Here is a 23,565-nt window from a genome sequence, read left to right on the forward strand (position 1 = left end):
AGCCTCCCAGCGCTATCCAGTGGGCCCAGGGGTGGAGGGCCAGCTCTGCGCTGTGCAGGAGGAGGGGGCCTGGGGAGGAACCTTGCCATCTGCCTGGGCAAGCATCCGACCTCTGAACTGGGATGGTAGGCCCCTGCCTCGCAGAGTGGAGGCTTCAGAGGGATCTTGTTTATCGGCGCCGCTCGGCGGTGCTCAGCCCAGCACCCCTTACCTGCGCAGCACTGGGTGTGGTGCGCCGTCGGTACCGGGTGGGCCCCATGTGCAGCTGGGTGACCGGGGCGGGGCGCGACTTCCATCTGGTCCTCTCTGACCCCTGCCCAGGCCAGGGGTCATCCCAGGCGCCAGCCTCGCTTGACTCTCTTCATCCTTTTTGAAATGTTGTCTTGTCTCAAATAATTCATAAAGAGCGTCAGTTCACTAAACCTCCACTGCACGACCTAACTCAAGGCCTGCCACTGTCGTCCAGGGCTGGGGGGCTGCGAGAGCAGAGACAGCTGGGGAGCACCGGGCCAGGCTGTGTGGAAGTTGCCTTCCGCACATTCCTGCTGCTGCTGCTGCTAAGTCACTTCAGTCATGTCCAACTCTGTGCAACCCCGTAGACGGCAGCCCACCAGGCTCCCCGGTCCCTGGGATTCTCCAGGCAAGAACACTGGAGTGGGTTGCCATTTCCTTCTCCAATGCATGAAAGTGAAAGGGGAAAGTGAAGTCGCTCAGTTGTGTCCGACTCTTCGCGACCCCATGGACTGCAGCCCACCAGGCTCCTCCACCCATGGGATTTTCTGCACATTCCTAATCCTGTCTTATTTTGAAAAGCCCTCGGTCTCAAGTTCTAGTCTTATTAAATTAAAAACCGGTCTACACGAATGCTTTTAAAAGCAGAACCAAATTACCTGAAAAACAAATGGATAATTGGAATAAACGTGGCTCAGCTGAAGCTCCGGCTCTTCTCAGAGAAGAGAGTGTGATTTCCCTGTTGCCTTTATAATTTCCAGGAAACCAACGTGAACTTTACATCCTGTTGGGGGAGGGGGGATGCCTCAAATCAGATTAACAGATGAACATTCAGGTCATCTAATTGCTAGGTGCGTTTCTCACATGCCGTGAGCTACAGACCAACTCAACAGCAGTTGACATTTTTGAACTTGAAGAGGTGGGTTTTGAGGTGACGGGGGAGAGTCCTAGATGGTTGATGGTGACGCCGGTGATAGGGATGATGTCTTATGCGTATAATACGTCGTGCTTGGATTTGCAGTGAGAGCCACAGTGCACATTCATGGGTCGAGGGGCATGATTTGACTGCTGGGGGAGCTTCCCCGGGGTCGGTTGAGATGGTCAGTTGGAACAGCCCAGCCATTGGCCCCCTGACCCCACCTCACACCATCTCCAAGAACCCCTGCTCCCCCTAAAACATGTCCTTCCACCAACTGTACCCCTTCGTGAAGGGGGCAGGCTGCCCTGGCATGGCCCCTTGGCACTGCACTCACCCACTCCGTTTGTTACCTCCAGCAGAGTGTCCCTCCCGTTCGTCTCACTTCAGGCCAAGTTGTGGATGAGGCACCAGCTGAGAACGGGGACCCACCCAGCAGTGTGCGGGAGCATGGCGTGGCCTGGGCCCCTGGGGGTCGTGAAAGAGCAGGGCTCTGCACAGCTAGGAACGGGGCCAATTGCCCCCCTTGATCACAGCCACAAGCTGGGCCAGGACACAGGGCGGCCGGGCAGGCAGTGGGTGGGGCTGAGGGTCCACCCCCAGCAGGACCAAGGATGCAGGCAACTGTGGCATCCTCGAGAAACAAGCCCCACCCAGAGGATGGGCCCCATCCCCAAAGGGACGCCCGACGCACGTCCTCGGATTCGAGGCGGCAGCGGCAGGGCTTCCCGGGTGGCCCAGTGGTTAAGAACCTGCCTGCCAGTGCAGGGGACCGGGGTCATGACCAACTGGCGGCCGGCCTGCCGGCCAGGACGGACACACCTGAAGCTGGGCGTAGACTTTGGTTCCACCTGGATCCCCAGTGCCCGGCACTTAGCGAGGATGCCGCACGTTACTCACAGGGTCATTTTCAAGGAGGGTAAGCGTGGATTTCAGCTTGCCCAGGACAGGCCCTGTTGTGGTGGCATGCTTATTTCGTTTTCAGGTTTTTTCTTTTTTAAATTTTACGACATGGCATTGGTTTCTGCCATACAGCAGTGCGAATCAGCCGTAATCACACACACATCCCTCCCCGGAACCGCCCTCCCCTCCCCAGAACCCCCTCCAGGTCATCTCAGACGGGGCTCCCGGGGCTGCAGAGCAGCCTGCGCAGCTGTCCACCTGACTCCGATGGTGGACATATGTCGATGCCACCTTCCCCTTCTGTGGCCCTCGGTCCCTCCCCCGCTGTGTCCACAGTCCACTCTACACCTGTGTCTCCATTCCTTCCTTGCAAATACGTTCATCAATACCAGTTTTTCTGGATTCCATATATATGCGTTAAAAATAACCTCCCGCTGTGACCCACATATGCCCCGGTTTCATGTCACTGTGCCCTGGGGAAGTGGAGTCCAGCAGCTGCCAGTATTCCTGACTGTCCCCAGGGTCTCTGGGGTGCTGGCCCTGCTGATGGTCCTGACTGTCCCTGGGGTCTGGGGGTGATGGCCCTGCTGGTGGTCATGACCGTCCCTAGGATCTGGGTGCTGGCCCTGCTGTGGTCCTGGCTGTCCCTGGGTTTGGGGGTGCCGGCCCTCCTGTGGAAGCCTTGGCTACTGCTTCATTTCCCGGCACCCTTTCTCCAGAGTCTCCGTGGGGCCTTGGTGAATCAGGGCAGGGTTGCAAAATGAACTGAAGGGTTCACCTTCAAAACCCTCAGAAATCTAAGCACTTTTTAGAAGTGGGGGTAATTGGTATCGCAACCAAATTCTTGGAGTAAAAACTGCATCTCACTTAAGAAGGGCTTTGGGAGATTAGTTTGCAAGTAGACCAAGAATAATGTCCACGGGGTCACACAGAGTCGGACTCGACTGAGGACACGCAGACCCAGAAGGAGTCCTGGTTTTTACTTCTGGATAACTTTAGTGAAATAAAATGCAGTTTAATTAAATGTGGCATTTTTAGCTTAGGCTAGCAGAAATTCATAAAGGTATGCATGCCTGATAAATGCCTATATTTCATTCTCACACCAGAATTCTGAAGCATGTTAATAAAAAGCGCTTCTAGTTCCCTATCTCAGATGAAAGTCTGCAGCATTACTTTGTAAGATTGCTCGAGCTTCTTGGTTTTGTAATCAAGACAGTATGATGCAGAGACCTCTGCTAATAGTGTGTTCTGTGTTTGTAGTATTTAAAACCTGAATCAGCTGCGGGAAGCTGCGTTTGGGGTGAATTTTGTACCTGCTGCGTGATTAATTGTGCATTGGTATCTTGTCACGTCTCAGTACTTGGGGCTTACAGCAGCGAGGGGTGGAAATGGTGATGCGAGATGTCCTGGAAGCCTGAGACTGCGTTAGTCACTGGCGGCACAGGCCATGTAAAATGCATTAATGATGAGATTTTGCTGGGTTGTAAAACTGCTTTTCATTTCAGTTTGATGAGCTAATTAATTTGGAAGGGACTCGTGGTTTTAAAAGGGTCCTGGCTGGTTCAGGGGAAATGGCAGGACCAGACCTTCTGCCATCCAAATTGGCATCGCTTTGCTTTCCAAATGCTCTGGATTAATCGCTCGAGCCTTATGGATTCCTGCCATGTAGGCATTGGCATTACTATTGATTTCTTAACCCAAGTGTAGCTTTTAATTTAAAAGAATGGGCCTGCCTTTGGGCATGACAGAGAGCAAGTGATTACTGTTGCTTCCCTCATAGCTCAGTTGGTAAATCATCTGCCAGCAATGCAGGAGACCTGGGTTCGATTCCTGGGTCAGGAAGATCCCCTGGAGAAGGAAAGGGTACCCCACTCCAGTGTTCTTGCCTGAAGAATCCCATGGGCAGAGGAGCGTGGCGGGCTGCAGTCCACGGGGTCGCAGGAGTCGGACACGCCCGAGCGGCTCAGCCACCACCATTGTGGCCCATAGGGAAGCTGTGTTTGTGACATGTCAGCAGCTGTTTGCATTAGAAAATCTTGTATTTGCATACAACACCTCTATATAGAAAAGTGGTGAGTTGGAAATGGACTATAACTTAAATTTTTTTCAACAAATAAGGAACTTCAATAGTAATAATTTTTAAAAAACTTACTGTGGTAATCATTGCATGATGTACATAAGCGAAATCACTGTGTTGAACACCTTAAACTTTTACAGTGCTGGGGATGGAATTATAGCTCAAGAAAACTGGAAGGGAAAAAATTTGGATTATAACAAGTATAACTTTTTGAGATAACTATAACTGTTTAAAAAGTCATTTTAAAAGGATAGAGCTTTCTCTCTGGTGTTTGAAGTGATGAGCCTGTAAGCAGTAATCTTTGAGTTCATTCATTGATTTGGGGGGGTTCATAAATATTTAAGTGTTTTATATCCTTTAGCTCAGTTATTTTAGGCTGTGAAGGCAGAAATACCTACGTGAATGGGCTGTTGATTCTTAAAGTTGTAAAATGAATGAGGCCTCTTTTGATGTGTTGACCTTTTACAGCAGGTGGTGACTTGTCTTTGCACACAAGACGTGCCCTGGGTTATCAGCTTGGTACCTGTTGCTAGTTCTCCGTCCGTGGCTCTGACATGTGCGCTCCGGGCTGCAGAGGTCCTCCCAGAGGAGGCCCGAGTCCTCCCCAGGGCTGCTGCTTCCTGGAGTGCTGCAGGGCTCTTCTCTTGCCTGCCTCCCCTTATCTCCCTTTTCCCCAGCGCCCCCGAGCTTCTTCAGACATTGTAGGCTCTGTCCCGTCTCCTGCCTTTGCATCTGCTGTTCTTTCTGATTAAACTCCTCTCCCTTCACATTTCCCCAGGGTCCAACTCAGAGTCATCCCTGGGGTAAGCTGGTGAGGGTCCCATCTCCTCTTGCTTCGCTAAGGAGTTTGCTCCTTCAGAGATCTGTTCCCTTCTCCAGGATCATTCCTTTTCTCTTCTTTCCTGAATAGATCCCTTCAGCACAGAAATCTCTGAGTAAAAAAAAAAACACATGTGCTATAACCACTGATTCCTTTCCCTGGCTCCTCCTTTGCCCAGGTAACTGCACTCACCGGCTGCATTGCTTATTAACTGCTGCCTCCAGCTCACGCTAGAGGCCTTCTGGCCTCTGTTACTACCCTGAAACTGCTCTTGCCAGGGTCAACAAAAGTTCTGTGCTTCCAGATCTCAAGCACATACCACTGACTTAACATCAAAGAATGCATTATAACGGGGCTAGAGAGGTGCAAAGACGGGACATACAGCAGAGAAGGTTGCGGAGGTGCGTCCAGCTGTATCAGGGACACCATTAAATGCGAATGGTTGTGTAATACACTCAAAGGCAGACATTGTCCGAGTGGGCTTTTCTTTTTTTTAAGATGCAGCTATATGCTGTCTATACTTCTGATTCAAATATAAAAATAGTTTGAAAGCAACAGGATGGGAGAAAATGTATTATGCAGGCAGCAACTGTAAGAAAGTGGAGAGCTACGCTGATACTGAGCAAGCTTCCCTTTCTCGATCTTAACCTCTCAGGAGCGTCATTGACTGTTCTTATACAGACACTTTTTTTCTGGCTGTTATAATACCACAGTATTCTGGCCGCTATAATACCTCCAGAATACTAGAAATTACGTTTCTAGCTTCTGCTTTCTTGCCTCTCTTGCTAGTCCCTCTTTTCTGTACCCAACCTAAATTACTAGAATGCATCAGGTTACATCCGAGGCCATCTTTTCAGACTCTCCTCCTTCACTGGGTAATTTCCTGGGGCCATCAAAGTGCTGTGGCTTGTACATTTGTAGGCTTGGCCTAACACGGCCTCTCTCCTACATTTGTAGGCTTGGCCTCTCTCCAGATTTCCAGATTCATATATTTAACCACCTAATTGACATCTTCACTTGGATATCTAGAGGCATCTCAAACTTACCATATTCAAAATAAAACTACTGATCTCCCCACTCAAAAAACTACTCTTTCATCTTCCCCATCTAAATAAGTGGCGTTATCACGCACCATTTAATCAAGCCAGAAGCTTGGCAGTCATCTCCGATTCCTCCGTCTCACTCGTGTGCCGTGTCAGTCTGTCAGCAGATGTCGTCAGCTCTGTCATTTAAGTCATCTTGAAACCGTCTCTCTCTCTCCAGCTCTGCCGTCACCACTGTGGTCCCAGCTACCACCATGCTTTGTCTGGGGTTCTGTGGTTGTCTTTTCACCACTAACATCTCCCTGTCTCCACTCTTACTTCTTTCTAATCCACTCTCCTCTGGGCACTGTTTTAAAAAAGTAAATCAGACCACAAAGCTCTCCTTTAAGCCGCTGCTCTTAGGGTGACATCCAGACGCCTTCCTGTAAGATGCTGCAGGGTCTGGCCTCTGCGCCTCCCCATGGCCTCCTTCAGGCTCGTCCAGCTGACTGCAGCCGCTCTGGCCACGTTTCAGCGCTGGCGTGCTCAGGCCCGTGTGAGCCTCGGGGTCTCTGCACTTGTCACTCCTTCTCGAGGGCAGAGTGGAGTGAGTGGCAGAGGGCAGATCCACCAGCAGGCAGCGTGTTGGAGGGGTCTGTCCAGAAACCTGAGTGAAGACCTGGAAGAAAGGGGAGGCATGGAGCCCCCAGCCCAGCTGGAGACTGGGGATCCTTGGAGAAGAGCTGTAGGGATTTTTGGCTGAGGGTTGCAGGACAGGGAAGGGGCCTCCAAAGCCTTATGGGCCTTGAGCGTGGGACTCGTGGTTTATAGCAGTAGTTGCTAGGTTGGGCAAGCATGGAAGGAAATATTAGGACTTCAGTTTAATTTTGTGAATGTTTTCCAGCATGTACAATCTGTTAATAGATAGCACATGTATTTAATTTATAAATAAATAAACAAACAGTTTAGCAGACTGGTCAATAATCAGATCGTGTAAATGAAAAGCACTTTGTTGTTTTTTTTAAATAAGTGCTTTGAATTTGTGAAAATCTCCAAACAAAAGAAAAGGCCAGAAGCAGATGACTTCACTGGTTCTACCAAACATTTGGAGAAGAATTGACACCAATCCTCAAACTCTTCCTTTGTATTTCTGTGTTATCTATTGTAACATTGATTTCTGATTTTATCTGAGTTGTCTTTCTTTTTTTCTTGGCAAGTCTAGCTCAAGGTCTGTTTATCTTAAAAAAATAAAATAAAACAGCTCTTAGTTTCGTGATTCTTCTCTGTTGCCTTTTAATGTCAATTTCCTTTATTTCTGCTCTCGTCTCCGCTGTTTCCTTCTACCAACTTTGTTTTTAGTTTGCTCTTCATTTTCTAGTTCCTTGAGGTGTGAAGTTAGGTTGTTTATTTGTAATCGTTCTTATTAATGTAGCCATTTGTGCTTATGAAGTGCCCTCTTAAAACTGTTTTTGCTGCATCCCATAAATTTTGGTCTGTTGTATTTCCATTTTCATTTATCTCAGGTATTTTTTATTTCTTCTTTGACCCAACAGTTGTTCAGTGGCATATTGTTTAATCTCCACATGTTTGTAAAGCTTCCCTGTAAGTGATTTTTAGTTTTGTACCATGGTGGTCAGAAAAGATACCTGATAACGATTTCACTCTTGAATTTATTAAGACTTGTTTTGTGGCCGATCATGCGACCTGCCTTGGAGAATGTTCCATGTGCGTTTGAGAAGAGTGTGTGTTCTGTTGCTTCTGGATGGAATGCTCTGTTATGTATCCCTCAAGTCCATCTGGTCTCAGGTGCCATTTAAGAACAATGTTACCTTATTGACTTTCCATCTGGTTGACCTACCCATTGATGAACCATGGGGTATTAAAGTCCCTTACTGTTACTCTGTTGCTGTGTATTTCTCTCTTTGGGGTCTGTTGAAACTTACTTTCTATATTTAGGTGCTCCATCCAGTGTTGGGTATATGCATATTTACCAGTGTCATATCCTCTTGTTGGATTGACCCCTTTATCACTGAGATAAAACTTCATCAGAAGGTGTTACTGTTCTGACTGCTTGAATTGGTCCAGCCAGGGGTTATAGAATATAAGATATGGCCCATTCCTGCAGAAAGTTTACTTTCTATTTGAGTAGATAAGACTAACCCACATAAAACAGCTGGAGATCTGGCTATAATTAAGTGTCAAATTCTGAGGCAGAGACTATAAATACTCTATGAGTTTGGAGAAGACACAGCATTGAGGCCTGGACTACTACAGGCACATGAATGGCTTGGGAGTGAAAAGAATATTTTGTGGAAAGCTGAGTTTCCCTTTCATAGGATTTGTGCATTTTTTCCCCCCTGATACTCCCACCCCACAACACATACACTAATTTCATATGCAAATAAACCATTGGGTTAAAAAAAAGGTTGAAAGAAGGGTTTTTTTTTTTCCTTCAAGATAAGATAGAAAGAAAATAATAAGCAAGAGGGTGGCATAAAAATACAGCTGGTGAAGCAATTTTCCTTTAGACTTTTAATTTTAAAGTAGCTGTGGGATTATTAAAATCCCTGACTGAAGGATCTGCTGTCTTCTTTGTTGTGATGGATATAGCACACAGAGTAGCTTTTCCTGCACGCGGATCTCTGTGGAAGCTTTGCTTCTGACTCTTGACTGCCCTGGACTGCCATCACCTTCCTCTCAATGCAGTGATGGATGGGAGGATTAAAAAATGAGGAAAATGAATTCTTCCTCCTAAGCTACTCTGACGTTATGAAAAATCAGCACGATTTAGGGGGAAAGCTGTGACTGAGAAGGTACTCAAGTTAGTAGCTAAGAACTCACATTACGTGATTCGACTTGCATACCTTTTAAAATTCAGTATGATTTAGCAGACGGTTATTAACAACTAAGGTTATATAACCACATCTCAAAATAGCTCTGCAGTATAGGAAGCCTGTGGTCCGCAGGCTTTATAATGTGCTAAATAAGGAATTATCATATACACAGCTGAGAAACACGGACAGGTTTCAGAGTGGGCCACTTAAGCACCGTTATTACAGATTATGAGTTGAAATTCATTAGTATGAGTATTTTCGCTAGAATGTAGAGTAGCACAAGTGTAGTTTACAGGGGCTCACTACTCACCCTTAAGGTTTCCATTACTGGAGAAAACCAATGAATTTTATTGCAGTTTACATTTGACACATATATAGATGACGGTTTTGTAAATTTACTTTGAATAAATAGTTTGTTTATTCAGTAGAAAGTGTTTCACCAAAAGAATGTTGTCTTGAAAGTATTATATTCCATTATGGTCCACTGATTTTATAATTAAAACCCCAGTGTTTTAAAAGCAGGTGTAAACTATTGCATTGAATGATTTGGAAGCTTTAATCTGACCTGGAAAACTTCATTTTACAGGAACTGGGACTCTATCTTCTTTACGTGTAGTTGTTTTGAACACTGTAGGAAATGATATGGGAGTATGAGGAAGAAGGAATCATCTGAAAAATTCTGATCAGAGGGTGCTTTGAGTGGTCATCGGATTATTTCTTAGATAAAACTATTATGGGGATCATTGCTTCAAAACTTTAAAAAATGATTTGGCTGGGCTGGGTCTTTCAAGGCTGCACAGGCGTTTCCCTAGCTGCGGTGAGCAGGGCTACTCTCCAGTTGGGGTGTGTGGCTCCTCGTTGTGGTGGCTTCTGCTGAGGCTCACGGGCGCCCCGGCTTCAGTAGCTGTGGCTCGTGGGCTCCGTGGTCGGGGCTCCCGGGCTCCAGAGCACAGGCTCAGCAGGTGTGGTGCACGGGCTTAGTTGCTCCGCAGCGTGTGGGATCTTCCGGGACCAGGAATCGAACCCGTGTCTCCTGCATTGGCAGGCAGATTCTTTACCACTGAGCCACCAGGGAAGCCCAGCAGTTTTTATATGTGAATAATTATATGTGAGTTAAATTGTAAGTGTCGCTAAATTGATGGGATTTAAAATTAACAGGTTATTTTTAAGAAAGGACTTATTTCTTTGTTCTTTCTTGACAAGGAGAGTACAGCCTTCTGAAGCTTCATTTTGACATGGCGTTTGGCTGTTTTGCCAGGTTCTCAAGGTATCTTGTGCATCGCATCCATTTGGTTGTGCTGGAAACTTCTACGGTAGCGTTAAGTAGTGGCTTCAGTTAAACAAGGCCCAGAGAGAGTGCTGTGCACCCTGATCTTCTGGGAGGGGCTGCTGCTGCTGCTGCCGCTCAGTCGCTCAGTCGTGTCCGACTCTGTGCGACCCCAGAGACGGCAGCCCACCAGGCTCCCCCGTCCCTGGGATTCTCCAGGCAAGAACGCTGGAGTGGGTTGCCATTTCCTTCTCCAATGCATGAAAGTGAAAAGTGAAAGGGAAGTCGCTCAGTTGTGTCCGACTCTTCGTGACCCCATGGACTGCAGCCCACCAGGCTCCTCCATCCATGGGATTTTCCAGGCAAGAGTACTGGAGTGGGGTGCCATCGCCTTCTCTGGGATGGGACTAACGTTCCACAAATCCTAGGTGATTAGAGTACGGCAATGACACATTTATGATAGTGTTTATTCTTCTTTCATGAAGAAGTTCTTTCAGCCTGAAATGTATTTATTCAGTTCAGTTCAGTCGCTCAGTCATGTCCAACTCTTTGTGACCCCATGGACTGCAGCATGGCAGGCCTCCCTGTCCATCACCAACTCCTGGAGTTGACCCAGACTCATGTCCATCGTATCAGTGATGCCATCTAATCATCTCATCCTCTGTCGTCCACTTCTCCAGGCTTCAATCTTTCCCAGCACTAGGGTCTTTTCCAATGAGTCAGTTCTTTGCATCAGCTGGCTGAAGTATTGGAGTTTCAGCTTCAGCATCAGTCCTTCCAATGAATATTCAGGACCGATTTCCTTTAGGATGAACTGGTTGGATCTCCTTGCAGTTAAGCGGGGTCTTACATAGAGTATATAAAAATTCAGGCAGTGTTTAGAGAACTTTCCCAGTATGACCTCATATTATCATTATAACAACCCTATGAAGCGGGGACTGTAAATAACACGTGGGGTGCAGGCATTTTTTAATCCCTATTTTACAGGTGGGAAATCTGAGGGATGGAGAGCATGCAATGCTAGCTCCCATCTGTGACCCATCACATTTCCATGGGTAATTCCTAAACTAGAAAGTCTATAGACTGCTGGATTATTTTGTTCTGCCTTGGAATAAAGACCATTTCACAGCTATAAATAAGAGCTCTTTTGTGATTGATTGACTTTGCTGTTTTTAATTAGCAAAATTCCATTACTTATATCCATAAATGATGTCGTTTTCCCTTTCCTGTCTCTTAGTCCATCATTTCTCTTTTGGATAACCTTAAAATTACCTTTACAATCCTATAAAACTTTTATCCTTTGCCTTTAACATTTAAGGTTGACATTCTTTCTTACGAAATGATAAATCTTTTCCTTTATCTTCTAAAATTTATGTTAATAAGGCCAAGATTCTAAACTTCTTAGAAGAAGTGAGATGGGTTTGCAAATTACTTTCAGAATTCAATCAGTTTTGTGCAGCCTCTGAAACTCACCTGTGACTCCTTACAGACCTACATTTTCATTAGGGACACCTTCATCTGGGGAATTAGAAGGAAATATAGGGGCTACCGCCCTTTAAAAGAGAATCCGTTTTCTCATCAGAGTATTCGTTGCATGTAGCACATTTGCAAGCAAGATCTAGTAGACAGCTTGTGGGTAGATGTGAGTGGGTCACCTGTGATCCGTTTGAACGGTAGCTCGTACCTCCTTTCCTCGGTATTGGTTAGATGTGAGTGGGTCACCTGTGATCCATTTGAACGCTAGTTCTTACCTCCGTTCCTCGGTATTGGGTAGATGTGAGTGGGTCACCTGTGATCCGTTTGAACGATAGCTTGTACCTCCTTTCCTCGGTATTGGTTAGATGTGAGTGGGTCACCTGTGATCCATTTGAACGCTAGTTCTTACCTCCGTTCCTCGGTATTGGGTAGATGTGAGTGGGTCACCTGTGATCCGTTTGAACGGTAGTTCCTACCTCCGTTCCTCGGTATTTCACTTTCTTTTTTACTCTGGCCACCTTAAACTTTTCTCTTTGTATGTGTTTTCAGCAATTTGACTCCAGTAAGATAAATCCAGGAGCGCATGTATGTATCATCGTGCTTGAGTTTCTTGGATCTAATTTTGGGAAATTCTAGGACATTATTTCTTCTCATGCTGTGTCTCTCTTATCCTCCTGGGACTCAGTTTTCACAAATGTTCTGCAACAACTCTGGGGTGTGCTGTTTTACGTTTTTTACTTTTAAAATCTCTTTGTGTTTTATTTTGGATAATTTCTGTTGACACCTTTTCAAGTTTACTGACTCTTTTCTTGGCTATGTTCAGTCTGCTTATAAGCCTATCAAAGGAATTCATCAGCTCTGATATTTAGAGTTTTTAAATAGCATTTCCATTGAACTCATTTTTCTAGTTTCCATCTTTCTGCTGAAATAGCCCATTTTCGTGAATAGCTCCTGAATATTGTCTCCGCCCCCCATTCTTTTGTATATTAACATGAGTTGTTTTAGAGTCCCTGTCTGAAAGGTCTAGGTTACCTCTGAGCCTGACTGTTCACTGCTTCGTCTCTTAACAGTGGATTTTTTCCTTACCTTGTGTGTGTGTGTATGTGTAGTATAATTTTTATTGAATGCTAAACATCATGTTTAATGGAGACCGAGGTAAATAATATCTATGCTCAGAAGTGAACGTGCCTCTTCTTCTTCTAGGTCCTTCTTGTTTGGGGAAGTTGAGTCACTCTGGTCAATAACTGATCTGGGCTTGTGTTTTAAGTTGCCATTGTTACCTTGAGTGTCCCACTCCTTCAAAGTCCTCTACCTGCGGGCCATGCCAACATGGCCTTGTGTCTAGGCGGGGACTGGGGTCCTGGGGGGTCACACGAGGTTCCTGCTCTGCCATCGGCTTTCAGCTGCAGATGCGTGTGTCAGAAAGAGGTGTCTTTCCGTGGTCTTGCACCTGCCCCAGGGTACACTGCTTACTACGTGGTGCTTGGCTTCTGCTGGACTCAAGGGGATTCTCAGTCCTCCCGATCTAGTTTCAGTCTTAGGCAGCCGTGTGCAGCTGGGCTTCAGGGCTGGGACCTTGTGGGCACCCCGTCCTGCTCCCCGAGTCACCAGGCTCTGCTGTATCCGTGGCGCCTTTCCCCCTTCTGCTGGTGGTGGCAGAGTTCTGCGTTATTGGTGCAGGCTTCCCAGTCCAAGGGGCAGTAGGTCTTGGTCCACGAGCCTGCAAAAGTGGATAGATTTTGCTTCTGCCTTTCCCCGAGTGGCCCAGGGGGAAAGCGGGCTTGCCGCAGTTTCCACTGTGGCTTAGGCTTAAGGCTTTTGCTTCTGGATGGGAGCGGGGCTTGGGGAGTGGTCGAGTTCCATGGTGACCCCTTCATCTGCTGCATTCCTGGGCCCTAGAGAGGGGCTCCGTCCCGCTGTGCCTCCATCTTCCTCGGGAGCAGCCCATGAGGCTTCCCTGGGAGTGCCGTCTCCCCTGTGTGTGGGGCTCCCAGTTACCCAAGCTGATGCAGTAAGCATCATGCACTTGGCCTTCAGGGTTTCCTTACAATTGTAAGTGATTTCTCGTATGCGCTTCCGTGACGGCCCCCACTTCCTCCCGCGCTCTGCAAACTGTGAAACGACAGTGTCTGTGTCTTTCCTGTCCTCAGAGGGGCTTCCACTCCTTGGCATTCAGGTCCCTCGTGACCACGGTTCTCTGATGGGTGTAAGAAAGGTGGTGACTTTGTTGACAGCCTGGTTTGTTTCTTGCCAAGTGGGAACAGCGTTCCCTTCCGGCTTTCTGCATCGGAAGCTGCCATCGGAGCTGGACCCGCCTGCCATGGGGACTGTCCCGACACCCGCTGGCTCCCGAGCCGTCAGCAGGTCGGTGAGGGGTGCATCCGCGGGCCGAGCAGCTTTCTGTCGCTCACAGCGAAGGGCCCCTCAGTGTGAGCGGGAGGCAGCAGTTGGCTGTACCTTGCTTTCCTTCAAGTTATTTTATTCTTTGTTGGTTCATCTGACGTGGTGAAATGACCTTCCGAGTGACTGGTTTTGCTCCAGACCTTTGCTTTTCTTTTCCTTTTTGCTCATCTTGGAGAGCACATCAAAGTTTTAAAGATGTATGAGAAAACCTTGCAAGGTAACCCTGATGTGCCCAGCATGACGTATTCCTTCAACTCAGAGCTATTGTTATTGAGCTGCAGAAAGGTCAGGCCTTGCTGTGCCTTTTTATGGGGCTGCAAGTTGCTTCTGGGGTGTTTTGTTTTGTTAAAGATAGATGTTTCTCTAACTCAGTGTTTCTAAACTCGCTTTCATTCCCAGACTCCCTTCAATAAACATAAAGATCTCATAGTCTTGTCTAATGTTACTTACAAATCAGATTAAATAACTGAACTCACACAAACCAGAAGGGAAAACGCTGGTCTGTCCTCGGCTCTGCCGCCCACAAGAACCACACAGGAACCTTCTGCAGGGGTATGAATCTCGGTGTTGATGTGCCATTTTCTCGTGGTGTTTACTGAGACACTCCCTGATAGCCCCACTGGTAAAGAATCCGCCTGTGATGCAGGAGACCTGGGTTCCATTCCTGGGCCGGGAAGGTCCACTGGAGAAGGGATGGGTTGCCCACTCCAGTGTTCTCGGCCTTCCCTGGTGGCTTATCTGGTAAAGAATCTGTCTGCAATGTGGGAGACCTGGGCTCAATCCCTGGGTTGGGAAGATCCCCTGGAGAAGGGAAAGGCTACCTACTCCAGTATTCTGACCTGGAGAATTCCATGGATGGTATAGTCTACGGGGTCGCAAAGAGTTGGACATGACTGAGTGACTTTCACTGTTTCTCGCAATCAAACAGAAAATGGAAAGAAATCAGCTAGAAATACAGGAGGGAGACCTCCCTGGTGGTCCAGCAGTTGAGAACCTGCCTTGTAATGCAGGGGATGCAGGTTCGATCCTGGGCTGGGGAGCAGGAATCCCACGTGCTTCGGAGCAGCTTGGCTGCACGCAGTCTAGGTGGGAGCCCGCGTGCTACAGGTGCTGACGCCCAGGCACTGAGGAGCCCGTAGGCCAGCTCTGAGCCCCTCCACGACTGGGGGTCCGCGCTCTGCAGATCCTGCCTGATACAAGGAAGACCCTGCGGGCCACCGCTGAGCCCCACCACGACTGGGGGGTCTGTGCTCTGCGGATCCTGCCTGATACAAGGAAAACCCTGCGGGCCACCGCTGAGCCCCACCACGACTCGGGGTCCATGCTCTGCAGATCCTGCCTGATACAAGGAAGACCCCGCGGGCCACTGCTGAGCCCCACCATGACTGGGGGTCCATGCTCTGAAGATCCTGCCTGATACAAGGAAGACCCCGCGGGCCACCACTGAGCCCCACCACAACTGGGGGGTCCGTGCTCTGCAGATCCTGCCTGATACAAGGAAGACCCCGCGGGCCACCGCTGAGCCCCACCATGACTGGGGGTCCGTGCTCTGCAGATCCTGCCTGATACAAGGAAAACCCCGCCGGCCACAGTTGAGCCCCGCCATGACTTGGGGGTCTGTGCTCTGCAGCGAAAGATCCTGCCTGATACAAGGAAGACCCCACAGGCCACCGCTGAGCCCCACCATGACTGGGGGGGTCCGTGCTCTGCAGCGAAAGGTCTTGCCCGATGCAAGGAAGACCCCGCAGGCCACCGCTGAGACCCGACACACCCAAATACATGAGTAATTTTGAAAGGAAAAAAAGAAGGACATACAAGAGGAATGCCGTGGGACTCGGGAGGCCTGTCGCTCCCAACCGGTCAGCAGCTCCTGGTCCTTGAGGCCAGGCTACGGCTCCTCGGGTGAGCATCCCCTTCTCCAGGAGGCGCCTTGGTGGTTGCGTCGGAACCGAGCCCCTTGGCGCCTGCAAGAGAGTGAGGCCCGTGTGCGTATCTCCTCACTCCCGGATGAGAGTGAAACGCCCACCCCTGTTACGGACTGCGCCCTCTGAAATACCCTATCAGCGCTCATTTTAGAGGCGAAAAGGTAGTGACAAGCTTCTGTTACATAAAGTAGGCAGTCTTGTTAGAAGTAGGTATGTTTTTCCACTGGGCTCTGTGTGGCCACTTCCCTGTATAATGTTAGGTATAAGTTCTGTAAAGGTTCTCACTCCTCCTGAGTTCGCTGTGGTGCGGGAGAGCTTGCTTATGGCCTCTTTCCAGCTCGCTGCTTTCACAAAATTGTTCCTGGTCCTGAAGTGTTATTCTCGATATGTGTGGGTTAAATGTATAAATGAATCTTTCAGCCTCTGTCCCACTCAGAATTTTGTGATCCTGTATTGAGAATTGAGAATTTCAGGGTTGGTGCGCAGGCGGGTTCTTTCGGTAGCTGGTTTTCTTCTACACGAGACCTCACGTTTGTGTCCCTTCTCTTGGAATGAAGAGTGCTGATGGAGCGGCAGAGGCGCACCGGTGGCCCAAGCCTATCTACAGGCTGTGGCTCTCACCTCCCAGAAGCTCAGGGGACCATGCTTACAACACTCAGAGCCAGTTCTGAAACCTCACCTGTACTGTTTTTAAAAGTATTTGGAGGCATCTCCATCTCCGCAGAAAAGTGTGTCTTTTTACTCTGGCGTTAGGAGATTGAGTGAACCTAAGTTGTATGCGTTTAGTTTTCCTTTAGTTAAGGAACTGTGGGTGTAGCACATAGGGTTTCATCACTTTTTTAACTTTAAATTTGAGCTCACTAACATTCAGAGGCAACGTAGAAAACAGATTCCAGTTCTGCTACAGACGAGCTGCTTAGCTGAGGCACATGATCTCTGCTCAAAGTGAAAACCAGTGGAAGTAAATACAAGTGGGACCAAGATTCTGGGACAGTAGAGGCGAGGAAGACAATAGCGAAGATCAGAGAGACTACAGGCTACTGCTTAGGAAAGATAAAACGGGTAAACCTTCAGCCAGACTCATCGGGAAAAAAACGGAAAGGGCTCAAGTCAATAAAACTGGAGATGAAAAAAGATTACAACTGACACCGCAGAAATACAGAAGATCAGAAGAGACTACTGCAAGCAGCTCTGTGCCAATAAAACGGACTAGCCGGAGGAAACGGGCTCGTCCTTAGAAAGGTAGAGTCTCCGGAGCAGGAGGAAAACAGAGTGTGAACAGACCAATCGCGAGCACTGGCCTGGAGCACTCCCGCAGACAGAAGGTTCTGGGGCAGACTCGGCAGGCGGGGGCCTGGGTCTCCCCCTCCGCGTGCACGCCCTTCCTTTCTCGGGGTGCCCTCATGTCCTGCCGCCGCCTCCAGCCAGGGGTCCTGGTCCCGCCCGGGATGAGGGCCAGCTCCCGCCAGCTCCCCGTTGTTTCTAGGCACGCACCCTTCTCCAGCGATGCTTTCTCATAGGTTTGTCTGCCGGCGGGGAGGGAGAGACAGCCTCCATGTGCTGTAGAGAGAACAGGGGTGGTTCTTGGCGACAGCCGATGGTGGGGAAGGAGGGAGGCGCGGTCTCTGCCTCAGCCTGGACTGGGGGGGGCCGTCTTGTGCCTGTGGCGGGGTCAGAGCCCTGAAGTCACCCAGCAGAGCCTGTGAGGAGCAGGGCCGTGTTTCTGCCGCCACGAGGATGCAGCTGAAGCCACCGCTTGTCCCGTGGATGTGGGCATGCAAGCACGCGAGGATGGTACTAACCTGCTTTGAAACTTGGCTTTTCCCTCTGAATAGCAAGGAGGTTCCAAACATGTTGTTGTAATAAATTAGAAAGTGGTGGTCCAGCGTTAAGCAATTTGTTGAGAATGGCAGAATAAATGATCACAATGCTGAGAAAATGCTGTATACTTATTTCAGTGAATAAGTGGGTCAGTACCTCCATTTATCTTTGTGATTCCTTTTTACTAGGGGCAGCTTTGAGATATGATTTATAAAAATTATAAATGTACTTAATTAGCGTGTTGTCCTTATGAAAGGTGAAAGCGTGTTGTTGAAGGTAAAGATAACCCTCACTCTGAAACTCATGCATTTCTTTCATGCCCTTATGCATGGCTGGTTATAACCTTAATTTCATGCCAACTTAAATAGATAGAATACAATCTAAATTTAAAGGATTGGAACAGCTATAGTACAGCATATCTTATGGATACCATTACTGCAGTTTTAATCTCTTCTGCACTTGATTGTTCTAGCATACAACTGTAAAGAAATACTGTGCCATCCAGCTTTTCTATTGTATCTTGGCATTCATATCACAAAAGCCTCTCTGGTTCATTTTGAAACTTTGAGGGAAACGATACCTGTGTGATTTAAAGTTTAATTACTTAACTTCTGCAAATTGCTTTTCGAAGTATAGGTATTTGAAAAATAAAAGTGGTTTTAAATTTCAGACCTAATGAATAGCTTAATCACTTTTCAAAATGTAGAAGTTTTATTCAAAATAGATTCTCTCAAGGGCAGGAAAGTTAGAATGCCTTGCCTTTGTATGAGATTTTGCATGCTCTTTACTTTATTGCCATGAAAGTCATATAATCCCAGTCTTTCTCTCTGTTTCTTATTTATGAATATAATGACTTACTGAAAATTGATCACTAATTTCATATACCTCCTGAAAGGCAGTATCAAGTTTTAGGTTTAAACTGTGAAAGATGTAGTGAGGCCATTTGAGCATTTTTTAAAAATAAAATAATTAAGACGTCTGTACAGGGAAAGAACTTAAATACACACATGGATGTGGCGTCAGCCCCTCATGGTGGACACCACTGCATCATGCAGGGAAGCTGAGGAATGACGCAAAGCACCATAGATGTAGGTGCTGCCTGACGTTCTCACTTGCTGCGGCTAAGTCGCTTCAGTCGTGTCCGACTCTGTGCGACGCCATAGACGGCAGCCCACCAGACTCCCCCGTCCCTGTGATTCTCCAGGCAAGAACACTGGAGTCGGTTGCCATTTCCTTCTCCAATGCATGAAAGTGAAAAGTGAAAGTGAAGATGCTCAGTCGTGTCCGATTCTTAGCGATCCCATGGACTGCAGCCCACCAGGCTCCTCCGTCCATGGGATTTTCCTGGCAAGAGTACTGGAGTGGGGTGCCAGTGCCTTCTCCTGGTAGTGTTAACAGTCTGTTACTGTTAGGAGACTTGTTCTAGACACTTATCTGGTGCACAGGAGCAGGCTTTAATAAATTGAAGTCCAGAATTTTAGAAGCACCGCCACCCGAAGTCTGTGGCTCCCACCCAGACTTAACATAATGGCAGAAGTAAAACCATATCTATTTGAAATATTTAGGAGCATGACTAATCTGAAACTCTGAAAAGCCAGGAATTGCTGCTGGAATTCCAGGGTCTACTCATGTAACACATAATTTAATGGCTCATGCCGAGTTTTCCAGACGCAGCCCAGACAGTTCAGTGAGTCCACATGCTTAGGGAGCGGTTTTAAGCTTTACTGTACATTCCTGTTTCCTAGAGTGATGCCTAAAATGTAAATGCCGGGGCATCACCGCTTGGAGAGCTGATTCCATGGGAATTCTGAGGCAAGTGGTTTAGTGACAGCCTTTTGAGAAGCCTGGTTAGGAGAGGGGTATGCAGCAGGGCCTGCTAAGTGGGTGTGTGACCCGTGTGTGACTCGGGCTCTGCACGGGTCTTAACACCCTTCTACGGCCTTCTTAAATTCAGTTTCTGAACACCGAGTCCTGCATGGCCATTTTCCCCCTGAGCCCTGCAATGTGGCCAATTCTGTATGCAAGCTTTTATTGTGTTTTGCTTTTAAGTCGTGTCTCTTGACATTTATGGATTGCAATTATTCCATAATTATTTTTTTACCTGTCTGTATTAGGCTGTAACGGAGAAGGCAATGGCACCCCACTCCAGTGTTCTTGCCTGGAGAATCCCAGGGACGGGGGAGCCTGGTGGGCTGCCATCCATGGGGTCGCACAGAGTCGGACACGACTGATGTGACTTAGCAGCAGCAGCATTAGGCTGTAAATACAGAGGCCACTTCTAAGCTTCAGAAGTGAATGGGCGCCATGCATTACGGGACATACAATAGGAAATCCTGAGTATGGGTTTTCTCCCAAGGAAATGAAATTTCTGTTCCTAGTCTTGAACACAGAAGCCTACGTCTGTGCGCTTCTAATCCACGGTGGCTTTTCTCTCCTAGGATGGTACAAAGCAGAAACGGGAGCGGAAGAAGACCGTCTCCTTCAGCAGCATGCCCACAGAGAAGAAGATCAGCAGTGCCAGCGACTGCATCAACGCCATGGTGGAGGGCTCCGAGCTCAAAAAGGTCCGCTCCAACTCGAGGATTTACCACCGGTATTTCTTGCTGGATGCCGACATGCAGAGCCTGAGGTGGGAACCATCCAAGAAGGATTCTGAGAAAGCCAAGATTGATATCAAGTCCATCAAGGAAGTGAGAACGGGGAAAAATACAGACATATTCCGCAGCAATGGCGTTTCCGACCAGATATCCGAAGACTGTGCGTTTTCGGTCATCTACGGAGAGAATTATGAGTCACTCGATTTGGTTGCCAACTCTGCAGATGTTGCAAACATATGGGTCACGGGACTGCGGTACCTAATTTCTTATGGAAAACATACCCTTGACATGTTAGAAAGTAGCCAGGACAACATGAGGACTTCTTGGGTTTCACAGATGTTTAGTGAAATTGATGTAGATGACCTGGGACATATAACTCTGTGCAGTGCCGTGCAGTGTATCAGGAATCTCAATCCTGGCTTAAAAACAAGCAAAATCGAGCTTAAGTTCAAAGAACTGCATAAATCCAGGGACAAAACTGGTACTGATGTCATTAAGGAGGAGTTTGTTGAGGTTTTCCACGAGCTTTGTACTAGACCTGAAATTTATTTCCTTTTAGTTCAGTTCTCAAGCAATAAAGAATTCCTTGATACCAAGGACCTGATGATGTTTCTGGAGGCAGAGCAGGGTGTGGCGCACATAAATGAGGAAATAAGCCTTGAGATTATCCACAAGTACGAGCCATCCAAAGAGGGTCAGGAGAAGGGCTGGCTTTCCATAGACGGGTTCACTAACTACCTTATGTCACCTGACTGTTACATATTTGATCCAGAGCATAAGAAGGTCTGTCAGGACATGAAGCAGCCTCTGTCTCATTACTTTATAAATTCATCTCACAACACATACTTAATCGAGGATCAGTTCCGGGGCCCCTCTGATATCACAGGGTACATCCGAGCTCTTAAAATGGGTTGCCGGAGCGTGGAGTTGGACGTCTGGGACGGGCCGGATAACGAGCCTGTGATTTACACGGGCCACACCATGACCTCTCAGATCGTCTTCCGCAGTGTCATCGACATCATTAACAAGTATGCCTTCTTCGCTTCCGAGTACCCGCTCATCCTGTGTTTGGAAAACCACTGTTCCATCAAACAGCAGAAGGTCATGGTGCAGCACATGAAGAAGATTTTAGGAGACAAGCTGTACACGACGTCACCTAACGTCGAGGAGTCTTACTTGCCGTCCCCAGACGTCCTGAAAGGGAAGATCCTCGTCAAGGCGAAGAAGCTGTCCTCCAGCTGTTCCGGGGTCGAGGGCGATGTCACCGACGAGGATGAGGGGGCGGAGATGTCCCAGAGGATGGGCAAGGAGAACACGGAGCCGGCCAACCACGTGCCTGCCAAGCGCTTCCAGCTCTGCAAAGAGCTGTCGGAGCTGGTGAGCATCTGCAAGTCCGTGCAGTTCAAGGAGTTCCAGGCGTCCTTCCAGGCTCAGAAGTACTGGGAGGTCTGCTCCTTCAACGAAGTGCTGGCCAGCAAGTACGCCAACGAGAACCCGGGGGACTTCGTCAATTACAATAAGCGCTTTCTGGCCCGGGTCTTCCCCAGTCCGATGAGGATTGACTCCAGCAACATGAACCCGCAGGATTTTTGGAAGTGCGGCTGTCAGATCGTGGCCATGAACTTCCAGACCCCGGGGCTGATGATGGACCTGAACGTGGGCTGGTTCCGGCAGAACGGGAACTGCGGCTACGTGCTGCGGCCCGCCATCATGCGGGAGGAGGTCTCCTTCTTCAGCGCCAACACCAAGGACTCGGTGCCGGGGGTCTCCCCGCAGCTGCTCCACATCAAGGTCATCAGCGGGCAGAACTTCCCCAAGCCCAAAGGCTCCGGCGCCAAGGGCGACGTGGTGGACCCGTACGTGTACGTGGAGATCCACGGCATCCCCGCTGACTGCGCCGAGCAGAGGACGAGGACCGTGCACCAGAACGGGGACGCGCCCATCTTCGACGAGAGCTTCGAGTTCCAGGTCAACCTCCCTGAGCTGGCCATGGTGCGCTTCGTGGTCTTGGACGACGACTACATCGGCGACGAGTTCATCGGCCAGTACACCATCCCCTTCGAGTGCCTGCAGACCGGCTACCGCCATGTGCAGCTGCAGTCGCTGACCGGCGAGGTCTTGGCGCACGCGTCCCTGTTCGTGCACGTGGCCATCACCAACCGGAGAGGGGGCGGCAAGCCCCACAAGAGGGGCCTCTCCGTGCGGAAGGGGAAGAAGTCCCGGGAGTACGCGTCCCTGAGGACGCTGTGGATCAAAACTGTGGACGAGGTCTTCAAGAACGCCCAGCCCCCGATCCGGGACGCCACGGACCTCAGGGAGAACATGCAGGTAGGCCGGGGTCCGCCGCCGCAGAGGCTCAGGAGGCTGTTAGAGGGTTCCAGCCAACAGCTGTGTATCTGATCGAAAGTACTTCGTGAATTCCAGTTACTTGTAAGAATGCTCACCCACTGATGTCATTTTTTTTTTTTTTCCCCATCATGTAAATTTCCAAAAGGGCAGTTGGCCCTTCAACACGTTGATGACACTTGGGAATGAGCCGGCCTTGTTGCTGAGCCCAAAGAAGGCCCTGGTCCCTGGTAGCCCCTAAGGAACGCTTTTCCTAAATGCGCAGGTGGGAATCTCTCCTGTTTCTGGGCACTCCTGAGCTGGAGCGCACACACAGCCGGTCAGAATGAAAGAACACGCCCGCCCTTTCTCCTGGGGCGGTCCTGCTGCGGGAATGGCAAGTCTGTAAACGGCCAGCGTCTGAGTGTTGAGCCTGCACTTGACTCTGGAGCCCAGCAGTCTAGTTGTTTCAGTAAGAGACACATGATGCCTGTGTGTATTAGACATCTAAGATAGTAACCACCTCTGATACCCATAGCAACTACAAGCAGTCAGTCAGAATTATGTATGTAATTAAGTCTTGTCCATGTGTCTAGCAGGATACGGGGGCTGCCAGTGATGCAGAGCAAGGCGTGAGGGCTGCCACACACACACACACCCACACACACACACACCAGCTCCAGCACATAGACACACAGAGACACACACACATACACACCAGCGCCCACATACAGACACACACCAGCCCCTCACACACACACACACACACACACACACACACACACACCCCAACCCTAGCACAGTCACACACACACCCCCCCCAACCCCAGCACACAGACACACACACACACACCAGCCCCTGCACACAGACACACACACACACATACACACCAGCCCTTGCAAACACACACACACACACCCCAACCCCAGCACAGAGACACACACAGA

General features: G+C 48.8%; 1 protein-coding gene across 1 annotated transcript in view; it reads left to right on the plus strand.

Annotated features, from left to right (window-relative positions):
• The window catches only part of PLCL2 (phospholipase C like 2), a 213,500-nt gene that overhangs the window by 101,606 nt on the left and 88,329 nt on the right, over positions 1-23,565 (plus strand). The window contains exon 2 of the mRNA NM_001192255.2: positions 20,134-22,620. Coding sequence (NP_001179184.2) covers positions 20,134-22,620 — 2,487 coding nt within the window. The remainder of the gene's footprint in view (positions 1-20,133; positions 22,621-23,565) is intronic.

Source organism: Bos taurus, chromosome 1 (assembly GCF_002263795.3).
Source record: "Bos taurus isolate L1 Dominette 01449 registration number 42190680 breed Hereford chromosome 1, ARS-UCD2.0, whole genome shotgun sequence".
Taxonomy (NCBI): domain Eukaryota; kingdom Metazoa; phylum Chordata; class Mammalia; order Artiodactyla; family Bovidae; genus Bos; species Bos taurus.